This window comes from Dipodomys merriami, unplaced genomic scaffold (assembly GCF_024711535.1).
Source record: "Dipodomys merriami isolate MVZ:Mamm:240054 unplaced genomic scaffold, mDipMer1.0.p SCAF_17, whole genome shotgun sequence".
Taxonomy (NCBI): Eukaryota; Metazoa; Chordata; class Mammalia; order Rodentia; family Heteromyidae; genus Dipodomys; species Dipodomys merriami.
Window position 1 is genome coordinate 26481816 of NW_027203048.1, and position 21934 is coordinate 26503749.

The 21934-nt window shown below is 38.7% G+C and overlaps 1 protein-coding gene across 1 annotated transcript in view; it reads left to right on the plus strand.

The window, feature by feature from the left end:
- Ston1 (stonin 1) overlaps window positions 1–21934 on the plus strand; it is a 120371-nt gene that overhangs the window by 65233 nt on the left and 33204 nt on the right. The window contains exons 4-5 of the mRNA XM_070025558.1: window positions 11434–11535; window positions 12676–12796. Coding sequence (XP_069881659.1) covers window positions 11434–11535; window positions 12676–12796 — 223 coding nt within the window. The remainder of the gene's footprint in view (window positions 1–11433; window positions 11536–12675; window positions 12797–21934) is intronic.

The window sequence follows — 21934 nt, forward strand, 5'->3', positions numbered from 1 at the left end:
TTCCCTGGAATGAATGCTTGAAATATCAGTGACAGAGACCTACACATGGATACTCTTGTGACTTTTTTTTTTCCCAACTGAGATTATCCATCCCCCTAATAGGGAATAAATGGCTCAGGGAGCTCTGATTTGGGAAACCCATTGTGAACACTCTAGATTTCAGTCTCCTTTTCTGCCTTTTATCTCTGAGAGCTGCCACAGACCTGTGAGGGGCGATGGGAGGGTGTGGGGGGGGCAGAAGGAGAAGGAAGCGCCTAGCTGCTGTGCTCGTCCTTTTCTATAGAGTTTTATTTTGATATTTTTCACACCGTTCAGAGAGAATTCCACCCAAAGGTCCTCAAGCGCCATGAAAAGGACAAGGAAAGAGCATCTCAGAACAGTGGCATTGTTAAATGCCAAGAGCCTGCCTCTCCAGTGGATAATTTTGAGATATTCTGAAACACTTTTCAAAGGCTTTGCTAAGTACTCATTGTGGAAAAGGACAAATTCTATATTAAACTTGCTCTGGGACCAGAGATGGCCTTGGGTAAAATTGTGAACTAGATGATGTTTGTAGCTGCCTTTTTTTATTGCCTTTTTCCTCCATCAGTGGATGCCCCTTTTCCCCTATATCTCCTCCTCTTCTTTGTTGGCTTCATATGATTGACATCAGTTACTTAGGTCATGGTGTTTTTGTCTCTGCTGCAGGCTTTCCGAATAGAACTGTGCATTCTGTACTGCAGAAATCTTAAAGACACAGTGAAATGCCTTCCTGGTGGCCATCCTCCACACTACCTCCATGCTGCAGTGGGTGTTGGACACAGCCTTGGTGTGTGTTACAGCTTGGTTTGTTCTCTATCCTCTGGCCAAATGGGACTCCTTGCTCTCCTTCCTCTCACCCACCATGTCCTCCAGCCTTGGGCTTTGGATACTCTAGCGTTTACCTGAAGCATGCTTCCAGCTCCCTCTCCTGGTCTTTTACACTCAGCTTTAGGGTTCTGCTCTATAAAACCTTGCCTGGGTCTCCCATTTGAGTTAGGGGCACCTCATAAATAATCGTAATGTGGTAACATTGTTCTTACTTGTGTATTTTTCTTTCACCTTATCCAGTCTATGGTTTTGATTGGTGTGGCTCTGCCCTAGTGACTTGACAACGCCCAGGGAACAAAATAGACGGGTGGTAGTGGTAAGGCTGAATGTTCGGGGTTGATCCCTCGATCAGAGCTCATGACCCATGCATTAAATAAATTATTACATGAATGAATGATAGGATGAATTTAAATCAATGAACTTCTCCCATGGAGAGTTACGTTTTAGTTCCGAGTTTTTTCCCTTCCACATAGATGTAAATTCCTTTTTTTTTTTTTTTTTGGTCACGGTTTAGCTATAAATTCAAATCAATAGCATGTCATGAGTATTTTCCACATATGAGGTACTATGCTAGAAACCCAGGAGACAGATAAGAGTGAATAATACACAGCCATAGTCTTGAAGAATGTTAAACTCTGTCACACTATGGTTACCAATGTGTGTTTCCTTGCTAAACACCCTCACATGCATTTTCAAGGGGTTAAAAAGATGAAAACAAAATCTCCTCTTGCTTTGCAAGATGCTGGCAGAGGAGAGGAAGCACATTTAGCTTTTTTGGCCCCGGTGAGCAGCCAAGGACCATCTTTTCTCTTTGAATACACCAAATTTGATAAAGTAAGCGGATTAGTGTCACTTTTGCGGCAGTGATCAAATACCTGACAGAAACAACTTAGGAAAGGGATTGTTCATACTGGATGAGGGTTTCAGCGGATTCACTTCACGCTGGCCCCTACCCTCTAATACTCTTGGGCAGGCATCATGATGGTCAGCGTATACACTTCACGGAAGACAGGAAGGAGAGAGACGTGGGGAATCATCTCAGGACAAGATAGAGGCTCCCAAGTCGTGACCTACTTCCTCTAATTAGGCTTCACTTGCTAAAGTTTCAAGAACGTTCTAAGGTAATGCCACCAGCTGGGGACAAAGTACTCAACACATGAGCCTGTGGAGCCATCCTCCATCTACACTGTAACACTGAGTGCTATTTTTTCATCTGTCTCCTGCTAGTGATGTTTTGTAACTATTGTTTAGCTAGAGCAGGCTATGGGAAACAACCTTAAGTACTTAAGTTTCTTCACCAGTCTACATAAGGATGAAATGTTATTTCAAATGAAAAACATTTGCAATAAGGAATTATGCAAGTGAATATTAGAAATTTCTCTCCCTCTTCCCCCTCCCTCCCCTCCATCTCTTTACAGTAATTTTTTACTCATGGTTGACTTGGGATGGGGAGTACATCATTCAGTAACAACACACACTAAAACAAAAAATGTCTTATCATGTACAATGTTTAAACTACCATAGCAAATGAATAATCAATAATTAAATAATAAAAATTTAATTCCATGCACATGAGTCTAACATTAGGTTTTAAAAATTAAAAAATAAAATAGATTTCTAAGGGTGAATTTTTAGGAGTGATTTTTAATTTCTCTCTGTAGATAGATGAAGCACTTCCAAAAAACAAGCTCCTCTACTCATTTGGATTCTCTTTATCTGGCCAGGTAATACTAGGTGCTACACTTAGGAGAAAAAACAACTAGAACCGAATAAATCACAGTATATTAACTTTATGGCATGAGGACATTTCCAACTTAGAAAGCCAAAAGAAAACACAATTACCCATAGGTACAAAGCGGTTCGGAGTGGGCCCCTTGTGTTTGTGTTGTTGGGATGGAGGAGGATTCCTGTTTTCAATTCCTATTTTTTGATCCTTTCATTTGAGATAGGATTTTGTTGGATCTTTTCTTCTCTATGACCAAGAGTGATTGCTGGATTCCAGTTTCTCCAGCATCCACCCTGAGATATATGAGGCAAAAAGAATACTGCTGTGTACCTCTTAGGCTTGTGAGCGTCCTAAGTGGTATGTCAGCTTCTTCCCACCTTTTATAGTCTTCTTTTTTTTTTTTTTTTTTTGTCGGTCGTGGGGCTTGAACTCTGGGCCTGAGCGCTGTCCCTCAGCTCTTCAGCTCAAGGTGAGCGCTCTACCACTTGAGCTACAGCGCCACTTCCTTTTATAGTCTTCTTATATAATGTCTAGAACTTTCGTTTGTTCTTAGTACAGGACTATGAAGAAATATGTTTAGCCAATGTTGTTTCTGCCTGAAATAATAATATAGAATATTCAAAATACAATTATTTTTCATTCATAAAAAATGAGAAATATTAGCAAGGAAGAAAAGCCCAGCAAGAATAAAGCTGATTGAGTCTCTCTAGCACATAGCTTTAGGCTCCTATTATTTGTCTTCACCTTTGTCTTTTCTAGGTGGAGATTCTGGTTCGATAATTAACCAGAGACAACAAACATTATCCTTGCTAATATTTCGTGTTTATGTATAATTATACACATTATGAGTAGAGAAATGAAAATGCTTTAACTACTAAATCTTTATCAAGCCCCCCACTGAGAATGTTAAAAAACCCTACCAATAATGATGATGAAATTGTGTTGGATGTCATCTTGTGTATTTTCCCTTGAATTAATAATTATCAGTAACGTACATGACATATATACCATTTGAATATTAAGGCATTTCAACACAGACAAGACTGGACAGATTAACAGGGTTCCATTGCGTGATAAGACCATCATTTGATCATAGCATTGTGTCATATGGTCACTTTAACCAAAATCCTACTGGGGTTTGGGGAAGGATTCATGATGATGGAACAGTATCTGATGTTCAAACAATGTAAGTTGGTTTGGAGTTGTATTAGAACATGAACAACATTACAAAAGCACAGAGAATAAATAAATCACAACTGCCAACATTGTAACCACTTCCAAGTTACAGGGAGAGGCAGAGACGAACTGGATTTTCATTTCCTGGAAGATGTGAGGGATGAAATACAGGCAGAGAAATATAATATTGCTGGGTTTAGTGTATTACAGAATGCTCCGAAACTAATTATGAATATTTGCTGCCTGAAGCCTAATGCCTAAAGACTAACTCACATTTTTCATTACAGATAAATGTATTATTTAGAATCTATATAGTTACTGAAACACCCTGTACTTTAATGTGCAGTTTAATATGTAAAAGATCATGTGCTGCCCCTGACATTTATTTCTTACTTTCTTATCAAAGAAAGGGATTATTTTTAGACATTGCATTTTCACAAATAAACAAAGTGCAATTATCTCTTTACTTCCTGAAATAATATCAGAGAAAATTTCCAGGCAAAAATAATGAGAACATACAGGATGCAAAGGAATTAATCTGATTATTAAGATTTGCTTAACTGTTTCAAAAGCTGGTCTTGATTACCCACAATGTATTAAGGATAGATTTGAGTCTCTAAACGAACCAGGGATAAGTGAAAATCTGTGGCTCTGATCTGTGAAAGGAAGAACTTTATCCTTTTGTGCAGTATAATTTCAACGCTAGTACTCAAAGAAGGACGAAGGCTCAGCATTCCTTTTTTTAAAAAAATTCTCTGTTTACTAACATAAAAAATAGTCACTCATAAAATGGTGACACTGAGGTTTGGGGATCTTGATTTTACCATCAAAAGTGCTTTGTGTATGTAACACACTTTTCTCTTGAGTTTGAAAAAATGGCTAAAGAAATGTCACTATTACAGAACTGTAACAGTGTGCTTGTTTCATGATAATCTTGGGTCGAATCTATCAAACATCAGTCTATAAAGATTCCTTTATCTCCTTTTAAAATACCCCGGTGACCAATGACAGAGAGTACTAGAGAAACTTTAAATACTGAGATTACAGTGAAGGAAAGCAAGCTTCCTTGTAGTTACAGACCAAGCAGAGAATGAGTACCTTACCATTTACCCACTTTAAATGATAAATATGTATTATTTCTAACACTATCTGAGGAACAGACATGAGGAGATGCTTTGGGGGCGGGGCGTTGGCTCTAGGGTTCTAGGGTTACATTCCAGGTCTCTTGTGAGAGTGTGTTTAAGTGGCGCTGTGGCTCAAGTGGTAGAGTGCTCACCTTGAGCTGAAGAGCTGAGGGACAGCGCCCAGGCCCAGAGTTCAAGCCCCATGACCGACCAAAAAAAAAAATACATAAAAGAGAGTGTGTTTAAGCTGAAAGTCAGATGTGAGAGCTGTCTAATATCAGGCTTACTCAACTTTCTTAACTGATATGACATGTCAATTTGAGAAAACCCATGTATTTCAGCTGGCCATGGCCCACTTTTGTTTAGCTATGCTTCTAAACTCCTTTCTCCCACTGTGGTCTGTGGGCACCCTTTTGTCTTCTACCTGCCACTCACTTTTTTTTGCCCCCCCCACAAGTTTTTCCTAAATTGCTCTCTGTACAATCTTGGATTTTCCTACTTCTTTCTTCAGTCTTTCAGTATCTTCTGCCTTAGGTGTTTGGTTCTTATAGCCTGCTTTCCCCCAAACAGTTGGCTTCTTCCCCCAAACAGTTGGCTTCTTCCAAGGTAAGTGACCTGAGAGAAAAGAGACAGCTCACATCAATTTGTAACAATCTTGGACAGAGAAAGCATTTCCTCTACTTCATTCTACCATCCACTCAGATAAACCATAGAACAATGTGGGAGGGGAAAAAACCAGGCTGTGAGTAGGCATCTAGGATGAAGTGGGGCGCCATGTTGGAAGGTGGCTACTAAAGGTTTAAAGCAGATATACAACCTAGATTCTCCCATGTGTTAGGATTCTGTTATGACAAAATAAGAGCATCAATTTAAAGGAGGAATAGTTTATTTTGGTTCACAGTGGCAGAGGTTTTGATCCATAGTCCTTGGCTGCACCACTGTGGGCCAGTGGGGAGGTAGAGCGTCATGGGGAAATAACATAGCAGAACAAAGATGCTCACCTTGTGGCGGCCAGAAAGCAGAAGGGAGGGTAGGGAACAAGTGTATTCCTCAAGGGCTTGCCTCCAGTGGCCCATTTTGTCCCACTTACCCCCACACCATACCTTCTACCACTTCCCAATGTTATGTAAGTTAAGCTATGAATCCATCAATGGATTCTATGATGATATCAGAACCTTCATAATCCAAATCACCTCCTAGATTCTTCCATCTCTGCACACTGCTATATTGGGACCAAGACTTCACTACATGTGTGTTTTGATATGAAATAACTACACTTTAAGATATCTTTAGAAAACTGGGAGAGTGCAAGGGAATGGGTGGCATTGTCCAAAAAGAAATGTACTCCTTACCTGATTTATAGAATTCTAATCCTTTTATAATCACCTTTATACTAAGAATAAAAACTCAATAAAAAAGATATCTAAGCCCAGAATTTGGGTTACAGAATGTTTCCTTTAGTAGTCATTGTCTATTATTGAGAAGAAACTCCAGAAAAACCTACCAGTGACCATTCAGACAGACCCCCAGGGGGAAAAAAGGAAACAGCTGAAATCTCTCTGCTGACATTGCATAACTTTCCTGTAACCTGAGTATACTAAGTGCACTAACTGAGCAATAACAATTGAACCATTACTCACACTTTTTATGTCTATAAAGGTCCAAATATAATTTCAAAAGTATATACGCGCTACAGCTTAGCCTTCAGAAAGGTATAATATATAATAAAGTACAACACATCAATAGGCTGCCACAAAATGTTAGATGATTACCAATCCTATGCATTTAGGAATGAAAATTTAAAACCTTGCCATGAAAAAGGTGGAAAACAAGTGGCTTTTCAGCTTTCTTATTTCCCAGCTTGAATAATTTAATTGGATTTTTATAATATCACAGGGAATCAATGCTTACAGCTTTTCTATTTTAGGTGAAAGATAAGTCATTGGACTACTCCTGGTAGTAAATTACCAGGGAGAGAGACATAACCATTAAAAATTACCATACAAACTTCTCAGCTTCGTGTAAAAGTCTTTTTAAAGGATATTATCTGAATCAGCTGCTTGAAACTTAGAAGCCACAGGGTACCTGATCTAGGCAAGCAAATACAGAGTGGTAGAATATAATAATTCCACTACCCTGATAGGCAAAAGTAAGTAAGCAGCCAATTTTAAATTTTAAAATGATCAAATAACCTTCTCCTTGGGTCAACACCTAGAAAGGCTGTTTAAGCAGTAGAGTGCAGAAGAATGCAGAAGAAAGTTGTGTTCATTTTCTCTGCCACTAATCTACCTAGGCTTCTACCTGTCTTGGCCTTTGCCAGGTATGATCTGCTCCTCCAGGTTCTAACTTTCAGGACAGGGAGAAAAATCATTGCAAGTCAAAAGACGGTGATGTCAATGTGCAGAGGAAAATGAGCCTGAATGGTATTGGCAAACTGGCTTTATTTAAATAGTGGTTCTCCAACATTTGTTGCGGATTAGAATCAGGTTCTTTGGAATGTGATTCATACCATTTTAAAAGCCCTTCAGCACTGATCAAGAAGCCCTTCAGCACTGATCAAGATGCATGGTATTACACATATGGTATTATGCTACATTGATACCACAACTATTTAAATAAAAAATTACATTTAATTAAGAAAAAACCATCAGATGATTTATATATATCTATATGTGTATAGATATTCAACTTATACCTTAAATTGAGAATCTTTGTCTTAGGACAGTTGGGTCTACTTTTAACACTATGAGAAGCACCTGGAAAGCAGGTTGAGATTATTGTTACATTCTTCTTCTGAGTTTCTGATTCACTGTGTGTAGCTGGAAGCTTAACTTTGTGTGTGTTTGCTGGGGCTTGAATTCAGGGCCTGGGCCATGTCCCTTAGCTTTTTTGCTCACGGCTGGCACTCTACCTACCACTGGAGTCACACCTGCCCTTCCTGCTTTTTGTTGCTTAATTGGAGAAAAAAGAGGCTCAGGTCTTTCCTGCCCATGCTGACTTTGAACCAGAATCCTCAGATCTCAGTCTCCTGAATAGCCTGGATTACAAGCAAGAGCCCCTGTCATCCAGCTTGATCATGTACATTTTTAAATCATGTATTAATTGTACAAAGGCGTTTCAGTGTGGCATTTCCATACATGCATGTAATGTGGCTTCTCTCTCCACCCCTACAGTTCACGCGTTTCCCCTCTCATTTGCATGTTTAATAGGATCCTTAGGAAAAGCTGTGTTGGCTGCTGCCCACCCGTTAGAAGAGTGTGACCCTCGTTATGTTTTTATATAATAAGGAGTGCAGCTGCGAGTGGGGTTCAGGAGCAAGAATGAAAATTGGCAAAGGCAGAACCCACCCATCTACTTCCTTCTTCCATCCTTCAAAGCTGCTGTTGAGCTGGGACCTCTCTGCGTTGTCTCTCCCAGTGTGCTTAGACTTCCAAGTCACAGGTTAAGGGAACAGAAGCCCTTCCCCTGCCCTGGAAAGGGCTACACGTGTGTTAGGCCCCAGTCTTCCATTTCAGCAGGCTTGCTTCTCAGGCCAGCCACCCTCTCTTCCATCCCGACCATGCCCACAGTTAACCCCATCCAATTCACCGCCCTCCCTCTTCCCGCCCTCCCTCTGGCGTCCAGGTGGTTGCTAGGGCAACACGGGCGCCGTTCAAAAAGCGCTCAGGCGAGCCCAGCCGCTCAGCTCACTGCACACTGCGCAGGCGCGAAGGGCTGGAGCCGCTGTCATGGCCTACTTCAATCCAGTGGTAAGGGAGACCCCAGTCCCCGGCACAGGGCGCAACTGGGACTCTGAGCTCGCAAACATTTGAACCCCACACATCCATTTACCCTTCTGTGGCACATAACAGACTTTAGGAAACCTTTTTGTCACCCCTCTGTGTTGGGCAAGCTCAAGAGGGCCGGACATTGGGCCTAGCTGGAAGAACACACGTCTTCCCTACCCAGAGTGAGGGTGTGGGTTAAGGTTTGGAGAGTGTCTTAGAGGTGGAGATCCACCTCAACCCTGGTGATTTCCCGTGTGTGTAGAAAATTCCCAAGCTCACTTGTACTCTGATTCTTTATGTTGTCTTGAGACAGGGTCACCCAAAGTAGCCTCAGATACAGCGTAGCTCCAGGCTGGCCTTGAACTTGTAATCTTCTTGCCTCAGCCTCTTCAAAGCTGGGATTACAGGGTTGGCCCAGCACAGCCAGCCCCAGTTCTAATGATTGATTTTAGTATGAGCATTGTTGATTCAAACTATGTTGTTTATAACCTGAAATAATGGGTAATATGATCTTGTTACCTTAGCAAGTAGTTTTAGTGTTGCCCTAACCATCCCTTCTCTTTCCCATCATCCTTTAACACTTAATGCTTACGTGTACCACTCACAAACTTTGCCCCTCTCAACCACACAGTGGGGATGTTCAAACTAACTAAAAGGCACTTGTGAAAACTTCCTCAGACTTAAAAACTGAATTAAAGAATTACCACCAGACTCATATTTTCAGGACAATGTACTTGTCTAGAAAATTGCTTTAATTTTTTTCATATGTATATATGCAGCATAAATGATTCCATGCTTTAGAGACATGCTATTTTAATGTATCTATTTTCTGATAATGTATTTTATGAAATGTAAAATACTCATACCTGCCTGGAAGCTTACATAATATATCAATTCACATGATTGATTGTGAACTCCAAGGAAATTGTCTTCTTTTAGAGAAGCTAAGACGGACTTTGGGACTATGTATAGTTTTTAATAAAGATAAGAGACAGCGAAAGCAATAGAATATCTCAACTGTAGTCCTACCAAAAAAAGTACATTTGATACCTATTTTGCTTTTGAAAAATTGTGTTCTAATGGATTCTTTTTGACTGCTGCCAGTATACACTCTGAGGGCGGATCTTAAAGATGTTTTTTTTAATCCCTGGGAGTTTTTTTTTTTTCCCTCTGGCTCTAAGTGTGATCACACTAGTTGGGATTAACACTGAAGCATCAATTTAGAATGCCTTTATCAGGATAAACTGTTTTAGAAGAAGCAACTCATCTAGGGGCACTTAGTCTTAATGGATATCCTTGTGAGTAACATATTTAAATACTGCTGATTGGCCTATTCATAGGCTTACTTTGGATCTTTAAAAGGATTAGTTTAAAATTTAGCTGTTTTTTTTTTTTTTTGGAGTGAGAGTATTTTATGGGTATGAGAATTTTCATTTTGGCCTGATTAAGCAATTTGAAGTGAGAGCAACTCCACTAAATTCCTACTTAGCTGTTATTTTTTTATTTTTATTTTTATTTTTTTTTACCAGGGGGCCCTTCACTCCATCAGTATTATCACACACAACATTTGGGATTGAGTGAAGCCCATTTTACATAGACTTACAAGACCGAATGACTTCATATGCTTCTTGTTTTGTCGGTATAAGCAATGTTTAGCCTCATAGAAATCTACTGAATTTTATGTCCTGCTATGTTTTTACCAGGAAGTATTTTAGGATGTTATCTTTGTCTCTATGGTTGATATACACCTTGTGGAAGGGCTAAGTTTATGTCCTTGATTTCTGTTCTAGGAACCCCATTTTGATGGAGCTTTCCTTGACAGTGGTTCACAACTTTTGACCACAAGTATTTTCCAAATAGGACAGGCTTTGGGTATGATAGTCTTAAGATTTATAATTTATTTACTTTTGGAAATTAAGATAGGGCACCCTGGTAGTTCAGGATTAGTGGCTACTTTGAGTATAAGGTAAATTGAAAACAGAAGGTTATTCAAGGTTTCTTAAGTTAATCTCCCTTTTAAAAGGGAGTAGGAAGAGAAAATTCTGATACAAGCTAAGTAACATAAACATAGCCATGAACCTTTATAGGATTATTACATATTTTGTTGTAGTTACAGATTTGACCCTGGAAATAGGAAGGGATTGTACCTGAGACCAGGGATTTGAAGCTAACACAGTTTACAGATAGCTAATGCTATCCTGTGAACAGGATGTACTTAATGAAAATTCTTACTGTGTTTTGTTTTAAATGATAATATTAGAAAGAATACATGTCTTTTTTCTTTTTTTGTGCCAGTCTTGGGGTTTGACCTCAGGGCCTGGGCACAGTCCCTGAGCTTTTTTTGCTCAAAGGTAGCACTCTACTACTTTAGGCACAGCTCTGCTCTGGTGTTTTTGTTGATTAATTGGAGATAAGAGTCCTTGGACTTTCTGCCTTGGCTGGCTATGAACTGCAATCTTTAGATCTTAGCCTCTTGAGTAGTTAGTATTACAGGCATGAGCCATAGGCACTGGACTATTTTTTTTTTTTTTTGTCAGTTGTGGGGCTTGAACTCTGGGCCTGGGCACTGTCCCTCAGCTCTTCAGCTCAAGGCTAGCACTCTACCACTTGAGCCACAGTGCCACTTCCGGCTTTTTCTGCTTATGTGGTGCTGAGGAATCGAACACAGGGCCTCATGCATGCAAGGCAAACACTCTACTACTGAGCCACCTTTCCATCCCTCGACTATCTTTTAAGGTGAAATACCTTCAAATTTGAGAATTAAAAAAAATTAACGATTGTTTGTCTAAAGCCCAAACTCTACAGATCTGTAATTGAAGATGTAATTGAAGGAGTGCGGGAACTATTTGCCGAAGAAGGCATTGAAGAACAAGTTTTAAAAGACTTGAAGCAGGTTTGTAGACAAATCTAGTTTCCCTGTCTTTTCAGTCTAGGAAAACAGATAAACTGTGTTTCTAATCTTTTCAATTATATAAGTATATTTCTTGTGCTATCAGTTGGGAATTTAGTTTAGTTTAGTTTAGTTTTTTTGCCAGCCATGGGGCCTGAGCTCTGGGCCTGGGTGCTGTCCTTCGGCTCTTCAGCTCAAGGCTAGCATTCTACCACTTGAGCCACAGCGCCACTTCTGGCTTTTTCTGCTTATGTGGTGCTGAGGAATCGAACCCAGGGCCTCATTCATGCAAGGCAAGCACTCTACCACTGAGCTACCTTCCCAGCCCTAGGGTTTTTTTTTTTTTTTTTTTTTTTTTTTTTTTTTTTTTTTTGTCATTTGTGGTGCTTGAACTCTGGGCCTGCATGCTGTCCCAGCTCAAGGCTAGTGCTCTACCACTTGAGCCACAGCACCACTTCCATTTTTCTGGTGATTATTTGGAGATAAGAGTCTCACGGACTTTCCTGCCCGTGCTGGCTTTGAACCGTGATCCTCAGATCTCAGCCTCCCGAGTAGCTAGGATAACAGGTGTGAGCCACCAGTACCTGGCAGGGGGAATTTAGTTTAAAAGACTTAAAAAACATAGGAATATCTCAGTAATTTTTTGCTTTTTTTAGTGGTACTGGGAGTTGAACTGAAGGCTTTGTGCTTGCTGTGCAGGTACTTTACCACTTGAGCCACGCCTCTAGAAATTTTTGCTCTGGTTATTTTTGAATACTTGCTCTTTGTCTGGACCGGCCTAGACTTGAATTTTTCTATTTATGCTTCCTGCTGTAGTTGGGATGACAGGTGCATTGTTAATACATTCAGATTTTTTTCTTCTTGGAATGGGATCTCAAGAACTTTCTTGCCTGTGCTGGTTTGGCAGCATAGTCCTCTCAATCTCAGCCCTCCACACAGCTGGCATGGCAGGTCCATGCTACCATGCCTGGGCTATTGGTTGAGATGGGATCTTACAAACTTTTTCTGGGGCTGGCCTGGAACCACCACCATCTTTCCTGTATTCATTGCTTAAGTAGCTAGGATTACAGATGTGATTCACTGGTGTCTGGCAGTGGTGTTTGTTTTTGTTTTGTTTTTTAACTTGTTATGTTTTGTTTTCAGCTCTGGGAAACCAAAGTTTTGCAATCTAAAGCAACAGAAGACTTCTTCAGAAATAGCATCCATTCACCTTTGTTCACTCTTCAAATGCCACATAACTTTCACCAAACATTGCAACCCACAGGTTGGCTAAAACAAATATATATGAGTTTCATCTACATCCTCAGAACCAATTCTTCTTTGGTAGTGTTTTTTAATCAGGACTATGTTCTTAAAGTGAGTGGGCTTGAACCTCACAATAATTTCCATGAAATGAACACACTGTGAGTCACCATGTCTTATAATTATTGATAAACCCCCCTCAGGTTATTTAAGCTTAATTAAAAATAATATTAGATTCCACAAAGGTGACAAAGCCTTATTTTAGAGAAATGAATATTATAGGTTCTTTTGGAGAATTTGAGTGGATTTAGTTGGGAAGTAAGTGAGCCACTGTGGTTAAGTATCAGAGGGAAGGGGAAAGGTGAGTGCCTGTGTACTTTTTTTATTGTGAAAATACTGTACAGAGGGGTTACAATTACATGGGCAAGGTAATGAGTGCATTTCTTATCAAGCATTGTAGCCTCTTGCTTTGTTTCCCCTTCCCATCCCTTCCCATCCTCCCCCTGTACCCCCCTCCCACGCCAAAGTTGTAAAGTTCATTTTTTACATAATGACTTGTACATCTCATTGTTGCAATGGGTCCACCTGTATCCCTATTTAAACAATTAGTTTTTTCCCTTCCCCTCCACAAATTATTCCAACATCAAATACAGTGAAAACAGAGGTTATACCGTGGTGGTGGGGGGGGGACAGTACCTGTGTATTCACTCTCTTATTCCCCGTGTATATTCTAAACCTGTTGTATTGGCAAAATGTAGAGTGAGAGAGAATATGGAGATTCTTCAAGCTACCATGCTGTTTTAGTTAGTTAAAACAGTGACAAGATCTTGACCATATGCATATTTTTTTTGTTCTTAGACTTATTCAATATAGACTTGATTGTGTGTGTGGCAAGCGCATGTGTGCAGGTGCATGTGTGCTCCAGTACGGTGCTTGAACTCAAGACCTGAACACAATCCCTTAGCTTTTTCTGCTCCAGGTTGGAGCTCTGCCACTTTTAACTACAGCTCCCCTTCCAGCTTTTTGATGGCTATTTGGAAAGTCTCTCAGCTTTCCTGCCCTTGTTTTGAATTGGCAATCCTCAAATCTCCTAAGTAGCTAGGATTATAGGTGTGAGCCAGTGGCATCTGGCAACTTCTGCTTTTAAGGGAAATATTTGTTCATATTGTATATGCAATTTAAACTAGAAAAGACTAGCTATCAGAAGATAAACAGATATTTTGTCTTTCTAGCTTTTATTCCTCTTTTCTGATTCTTAGAATCTTTAGGCTATCTAAGAGTAATGTCTTCAAGGAGGGAGGACAGATTTTGGATTAGATTGTTGTTAATAAGTAGTTTGTTCATTGTATGCTAGTGAAAATTCACATGAAAATTACATAGGCTTAGGTGAAGAGGAGATAGCATGTGAGTTGCTCCTCTATTACAAGATGGGAGAATTTAAGTTTGGCAGAAATGATAGCTTCTAAAAATGATATAAATTAACAATAGGTAATTGTTGTGCACAAGTTTTATCTAATACTTGCCTTTAAAATAAAATTTTGTTTTCAAGAATTAGTCATGGCAGTTTTAATTGTTCACTTGTCACATTGAAGCATTTTTCATTAGTTATTGCTCATTGGCTATGCTTTCGTTTGTATTAGTTTTATTTTTGTGTCATTCCTGGGGCTTGAACTCAAGGCCTGGGCACTGTCCCTAAACCTTTGTGTTTAAGGCTAGCATTCTACCACTTTGAGCCACAGTGGCATTTCTCACTTTTTTTTTGGTAGTTAATTAGAGATAAGAGTCTCACAGACTTTCTGCTCTGGCTGGCTTTGAACCATGATCCTCAGATCTCAGCCTCTTGAGATCTCCCTCTCGGGGCTTGGTTCATTTGTATTTTACCAGGACACCCCATTTATACTCGTCTATGGAACATTCTTTGGGACTTTAAAAATTTTCCATTAAAAAATAGATAACTCTGAAGGTTTGTTTTACATGGAGTTAGCAAGAGAGGATGTGGTGGGTAGAGAGGAGAAATAAATAACTTGACTGTCTTCTTTTTTTTGTGTGTGTGGGAATACAGGGGTTCAAACTCCGGGTGTCATACTTGCTAGGCAGGTGCTCTACCACTGAGCCACTCCTCTGACCCTTTTTCGGCACTAGTTATTTTTGAGAGGAGGTCTCATTTCCTGCCCAGGTGCATGTTCGGACTATCATGTCTGCTTTAGGCTTCCTGCCATATGGGAGATAACAGGCACATACCTTTACAGCTTAGTTTCTTCCATTGAGCTGAAATCTCATACACTTTTCTATTCAGGGCTGGCTTGGAACAAGGGTCATCTGATCTTAGTGTTTTATGTAACTAGGATGACAGGTGTTTGTCACCATCGATGCCCAGCTATGGACTGAAGAGTCTTGTGGACTTTTCTGCTTGGCTATTCTTGAACCTTTACCTTCAGACTTGTAAAGCTGATCCTGTTCTCAGCTTCTCAAATACTTAAGATGACAAGCCTGAGCCACGCAGGCAGCTGCCTGTTTAATTGTCTTTTATGAAAAGCTAAGTTAACACTTCTCAGATTCTTTGTCATTCAGTATTGCAATACTTCATTTTGCCCGCAAGATGGTAATATTACCAGTGATTTAAATCACAGAATAGTCTGGCAACTAATGTATGGCATTGGTTTCACTCAACACCTCATTTTTATTCTATGTTTTAGAAGTTAGAATAATAGAAATAATTACATTTAAAATAAGACAGTCTTTTCCCTTATTCTCTTCTACTTGATTTGTAGTGAGCCGGTTTAAGAGGAGTTACTATATCCTTTAAAAGTGCATTGTAGACCTCGTTCTTATCTGTCTTCATTTCTGGGTACTCTACAATGGGATTCTTGAAGTAAATAGCCTCATAAAATTGAAGCACTTCTTAATTATCTTCTCATAGTATGTTTAAAAGTGCCTGATTAAAATAAACTTCTACAATCTTTTTATTTCTTTTGATAAAGAGTCCAAATTAAATCTGCAATTGAATAAGTCATTTGCCTTTGTCTGTTCCACTTTTAAAACTTGTTTTCTCTATTGTGGGTTTTTTTTGGGGCTGTATTATTCATGTGTTTAGTAATATCCTCCCATCATCTGTCCTCTACATTTTTTTATTCTCAAGTCTTCATCATACTCTTAAGGAAGCTTTATAAAATGTGGATTATAAGTCTCTTAACAGAGTAGAAATTAAAACAAAAAAATCTTACAAGATGTTTATTTATTTAAAAATCAAATTATATGTTAATATACAGCATTTGGGGAAGTAACTATTTTCCAGAACAAAATGTATTTGCGAGAAGAGTGGAACTGCTTTCCTTTTCTTATACTCTGGTTGATGTCTGGTTTAATACAAACAATTGGATTTTCACAGCTTTTTTTCTTTTGCAATTCTGGGAATCCAACTCGGGGCCTCGAGCTTGCTACACTAGTGTTATACCACTTGAGCCATGTCCCTAGCCTTTTTTTACTCTGTTTATTTCAGACAGAATCTCATCCTTTTGCCTGGGCTGGCTTCAATGAGCCTAAGGCTGGGTTCCTCCCTGCCCCCCTCAGTAGCCTCATACCTATTTTTAATTTAAAGTCCACTATATATTTAAGGTAGACAGAAAGATGTTTTGATAGACATATAAAGATTTCTTTAGTCAAGCAAATCAGCCTATCTCATGGAGTTAACCATTCAAATAATCTCTTAGCAAAAAGTATAGCATAATATGAAGTACAGTCGTCATGTAGTACATTTATTTGACTTCTAGATTTACTCATCCTACATAGCTGCTACTTTGTGTCCTTTGGCCCACATCATCCCAGTTTCTGCTATTTGACATATAAGTGAGATCATGCAACATTTTTTCTTTCTGACTGGCACATTTCACTTAGCATAAAGTCCTTCAGGTTTATTCCTGTTGTGGCATGGCAAAGGGTAGACTGAATAATAATCTAATAATGATATCTATCTATCTATCTATCTATGTATCTATGTATCTATGTATCTATGTATCTATGTATCTATCATATCTATCTATCTATCTATCTATCTATCTATCTATCTATCTATCTATCTATCTATCTATCTATCTATCAATCAATCTATCTATCTATCATATCTATCTGTCTGTCTGTCTGTCTGTCTGTCTATCTATCTATCTATCTATCTATCTATCTATCTATCTATCTATCTATCTACCTACCTTGTTTCTCCCTGCCTCTCTCACCTGTCTTTTCTCTTGTCGGTGTTGGCAGTGGTGGTGGTGGTGGTATGAGATTTAAATACAGGCAGGCACTCTACCACTGAGCCATATCTCCATCCATGCTTCTAGCTCATTAGGATGGAATTTCACTTCCCACCTGGATGCGTCCCTCAGTTGCTGTGATTCCCAGAGTTTCTGGATAACAAGCACATACTCCCCTGTCCAGCTGCCCTCTGTGGAGATGGATTCTCATGGGCTTTTATTGCCTTGGTGGCCTGAAATCATGAGAGCTTTTGACATCTTTTGAAGCTTTTGAAATCTGGAGAGTTTTTTCTGCCTGGGATGGTCCCAGTCTATGATCCTTCCATTCTCAGTCCCCCAAATAGCCACCAGCATCCAGCTACACTTTCATGATCCATTCTATGTGTTTGTTCCTATGTATTGGCTACTGTAAATAATGCTTCAGTGAACGTGGAAATGCGGATACCTGTTTGTGGTAGTGACTTAATATCCTATGAGTTACATACCCATCATAAAGATTGTTGGTCATATGGTAGTTTTTTAAATTTTTAAATTTTTAAAAATTTCTAGGATCTTCTATACTGCTTTCCACAATAGCTGCATGGTTCTATTCTACATTTTCATCCACAGTTTATAAAGATTGTCTTTGCCCTCTGTACTCAGCAGCCACATGTCATCGCTTGCCTCTTTGATTTATCATCTTTCCAGGTAAAAAATGAATTACATTGTAGTTTCCGTTACATTAGTGATATCAAGCTCTTTTGTATATTCCTATTGACCATCTTTATGTCTTCTTGGAAAAATGTCTATCCAGATCATTTTGCTCACGTTTTAAATGGGTTGTTTCTCTGTTCCTGAACTGAACTGTATAAATTCTTTGTATGTTTTAGATACTAACCTTTTAGCAGATGTATGATTTGCAAATAACTTCTCCAGTCTATAGGCTGCCTTTTAATTTCGTTGATTGTTTCCTTTGCTATGCAGAAAGCTTTTTAGTTTGATGTAGTCTTGTGACAGTTACTTTTATTTGTCAACTTGATTGGATGGAGAGAAACTTAGGAGATGGATAGAACACAGCTCTGGGGATGTCCACATTTCCAGAGAGGGTTAACTAAGGGAGGAAGACTCACCCTGAATGTGGGGGTACTGTCAAAGAAGGGGAAGAAAGAGGATGCTCCCTAGCTAGCACTAGCATGTGTGTACTCCTCTTTGCTTCCTGTCTGTGATGAAGTAATCACCTGTGGTCCATCAGGGCCTGTCTGCCATGATGCTCAGTCATGCGTCAGACTTAAAATAATAGGGCTTAGTGACCATGGATTAAAACTGTGACCCCCAAGTCTATTAAGTTGTGTTCTTCTTAGGTATTTCAAACAGCAACCAAAAGTTTGACTAACACAAGTCCTATTTATTTTTGTTTGTAGCCTGAGTTTTGATATGCTTCCCTCCTTCCCCCTCAAAAAAAAAATATCCATGCTGAAGCTAATCTCCAAGTAGGTTTTTCCCCTTTGTTCTTCTGGAAGTTTGCAGTGTCAGATCTAGTATTCTTTAGGTATTTTATTCCTCTTGAGAGTAGAGTGCATGCATGCATGCGTGTGTGTGTGTGTGTGTGTGTGTGTGTGTGTGTGTGTGTGTGTGTGTGTGTAGTACAGAAGGATTCAATTTTATTATTTTACAGGAGGATATCCAGTTGTCTTAGCACCATTTTTTTTTTAAAGAAACTATCTTTTCTGCATTTTGTTCTCTTAGTTCCCTTGTTGAAAATTAGTTTTCCATGTGTTTTGAGTCTATTTCTGGTCTCTATTCTATTCCACTAGTTTATGTATTTTGATTTCAGTAGCAACTGTTTTGATTCCTATAGCTTTGTAATATTGTTTATATTTTGAAATACTCTTGCTATGTTACCCAAGGTGGCCTTAAACCTCCTGGACTCAAGTGATCTTCCTACTTCAGCAGCCTAAGTAGAAGGGACTACAAGCATTCAGATCACTTCGAATTGTAACATAATTTTCTTTTCATTTTTTTCTTATGACAGTTGTGGGCTTGAACTCAGGGCCTGGGCACCATCCCAGGTGCTCTAGTCTAGTGCTCTACTATTTGAGCCACTTCCAGCTTTTTGGTGTTTAATTGGAGATAAGACTCTCGTGGACTTTCCTGTCTGGGCTGGCTTTGAACTGCAGTCCTCAGATCTTAGTCTCCTGAGTAGCTAGAATTACAGGCATGAGCCCCTAGCAACCATCTTTAATACAATTTTAAATCAGGAAATATGCCTCCAACTTTGTTTTCATTCTGAATTGCTTTGGCTACCTAATTTTTTTTGCTGTTTTATATTCGTTTTACAACTTTTCTATTTTGGTGAAGAATACAATCAGAATGTTGATAGAGATTGTGTTGTATCTGTGTATATCTTTGGGTAGAATAGACATCTTAATATTAGTTATTTCAATAAAAAACCTGGAATATCTTTTCATTTCTTTTTTGTCTTCTTAAATTTGTTTCATTGTTGTCTAGATTTCCAACCAGAGGTTCAAAACTTTTACCTCCTTGAATTTGAGAGAATCTTTAGATGTTATCAGAAATGAGATCATTTCCTTGATTTCTTTTTCAGATAGGTGCTGATTTTGAATCCTACAGCTTTAGTAAACCTTTTTACTAGTTTAAACCTTATGTGTATGTAGTCTTTGGGGGGCATTCTATGCTTTGGATCATGTCATTGGCAAATACAGATAATCTAACTTTTTCTTCCTGCCAGTCCTGGCGCTTTAACTCAGGAATTTGAACTCAGGACTACTCATTGCTGACACTCTACTATTTGAACCATTCCTCTACTTCCTGGCTTTTTTCTCCCTGGTGTTTTGGAGATAAGAGTCTCAGAGATTTGTCTTATTAGATTGGCTTTGAACCTTAATTTCAGGTTCCCAAGTACCTAGGATTGTAGGTGGAGCCACCAACACTTGGCACATTACCAAATTTTAAAATTGCATTTGCAGGATTGAGTTTTTCCTATTTTATAAAATTTGTTTTTGAATTTAAGATACCTAGCATATATACAGGAAATTAAAGTTTTAATGCTTTTAGTTTGAATGAAAACACCTATTTAGTTAAAATTTAGTTTAAAACCAAGTTGGTATTAAAAAGTGTTTCAGGCATTGTTAGTGATATATACAACTTGTGAATATGTATAAGTGGAACCTATAACTTGTGGATTTAGTATCAAAATTAAGAACGGCATGGAATTTTTATTATACAATTTGTTTAGTTCAGTGCTTTTATTCTAGTATCTGTAAAGAAACTTTAAAAGTTCTCTTATAGCTCTGTTTGATTTCTTTAAATATAGAGAGTTATCTGTTAGGATTTATTACAAAGTGTTTTAAAGAAGGTTGTTGCTATTTTTCTTCAGGAAATTTCATTTAATTGCTTCAGAGCCATGTTAACGGATTTTTGTTTTCTCTCAGGCTGTGGCTTAGCTGTAGCCACTTAAACTTCGCTCACTTCAGCTAATTAAGACGAATACCATTGTGTTCTTGCCACTCCAGCTTTTTTTTCCTCCTAATTTAGCTTTTATAAAAGAATGACTGTTAATAAACAAAGCCATAGATGAACAGAGGATAAAAATAATTTTGTGCTTCATTAACCATCAATCTTCAGCCTCCCTTCCCTTGTCTGAATGTGGGAAGAATGGATAGTTTAAAAAAATACTTGCAGCCAGGCATTGGTGGCTCGTGACTGTAATCCTAGCTACTCAGGAAACTGAAATCCAAGGTTCAAAGCCAGCCTAGGCAGGATAGATCTTGAGACTCTTATCTCCAAGTAACCACCAAAAAAGCTGGAAGGTGGAGCTGTGAAACAAGTGGTAAAACACCATCCTGAAGCAAAAAAAAAAAAAAAAAAAAAAAAAAAAAAAGCCAAGCTCTAGATCTATGGCAAGGCCCTGAATTTAAGCCCTAGTATTGACACATACAGACCTCCACTCCCCCTCCCCACCCAAAAACATTTGCTCCTCTGATCTGTTTGTTGTGTGTGAGAAGCCAATCTAGCAGCAGAAACAGGTCTTTGGAGCAATTCTCCTTAGTTCTTTATGTGAGAAATAGGCCATGATAAACATTGCCCTAACATAAATGTGGCTCATAGACACACTAAAAAAGTACTAAAAAAGTTCTTGTTTCATTAAAGGCAAACAACATTCTGTCATGTTCAGGTGGATACAGTGAACTTGACAATTTAAGGTTTATGGTTATATTGACCACTGAGATCCTTCTACTGTACTTATTATTTGGGCTTTATACGTGGTGTGTGTGTGTGTGTGTGTGGTATGCTGGTATTGGAGCTTGAAATCAGGGCCTTGCTTTGTAGCCTGGTTTTTTTTTTTGTTTTTTGTTTTTTTGCTCAAGTTTAGCATTCCACCACTTGAGCCACATCTCTACATCTGGCTTTTTGCTGCTTAATCGGAGATAAGAGTCTCACAGATTTTTCTGCCCCAGCTAGTTTTGAACAATCATCCTCAAATCTCATCTTTCTGAACAGCTAGTATTACAGGCATGGGCCACCAGTGCCAGGCATTTCTACTTATTTTTAAATGATGTATTAAAATTTTAACCTTGGTTAGCCTTGTAGATATAAATACAGGTATAGTTAACAATTATCAGAGAAAAAAGGAAAGATAATATGTGATTGAAACGTTAATTCAGGTTGAGTCAAATTCTCCTGAGAATTTGCTTTCTTAGCAGTCAAAGGTGTTTCATTGCAAGTATTTTTATTCATCTGTTCCTAAAACCATACAGCTGGGCTTGCTTAGTTGGCCAAAGAACTATAAATAACTTTTTGTGAAATGAATTGCAATTTATTTTGAACCTATAAAATTTAGAATGGATTTATGTTGGGTTATATGTCATTGATCAACAAAATGGTCTTTTAGAAATGTGCTACTTTAACGAATA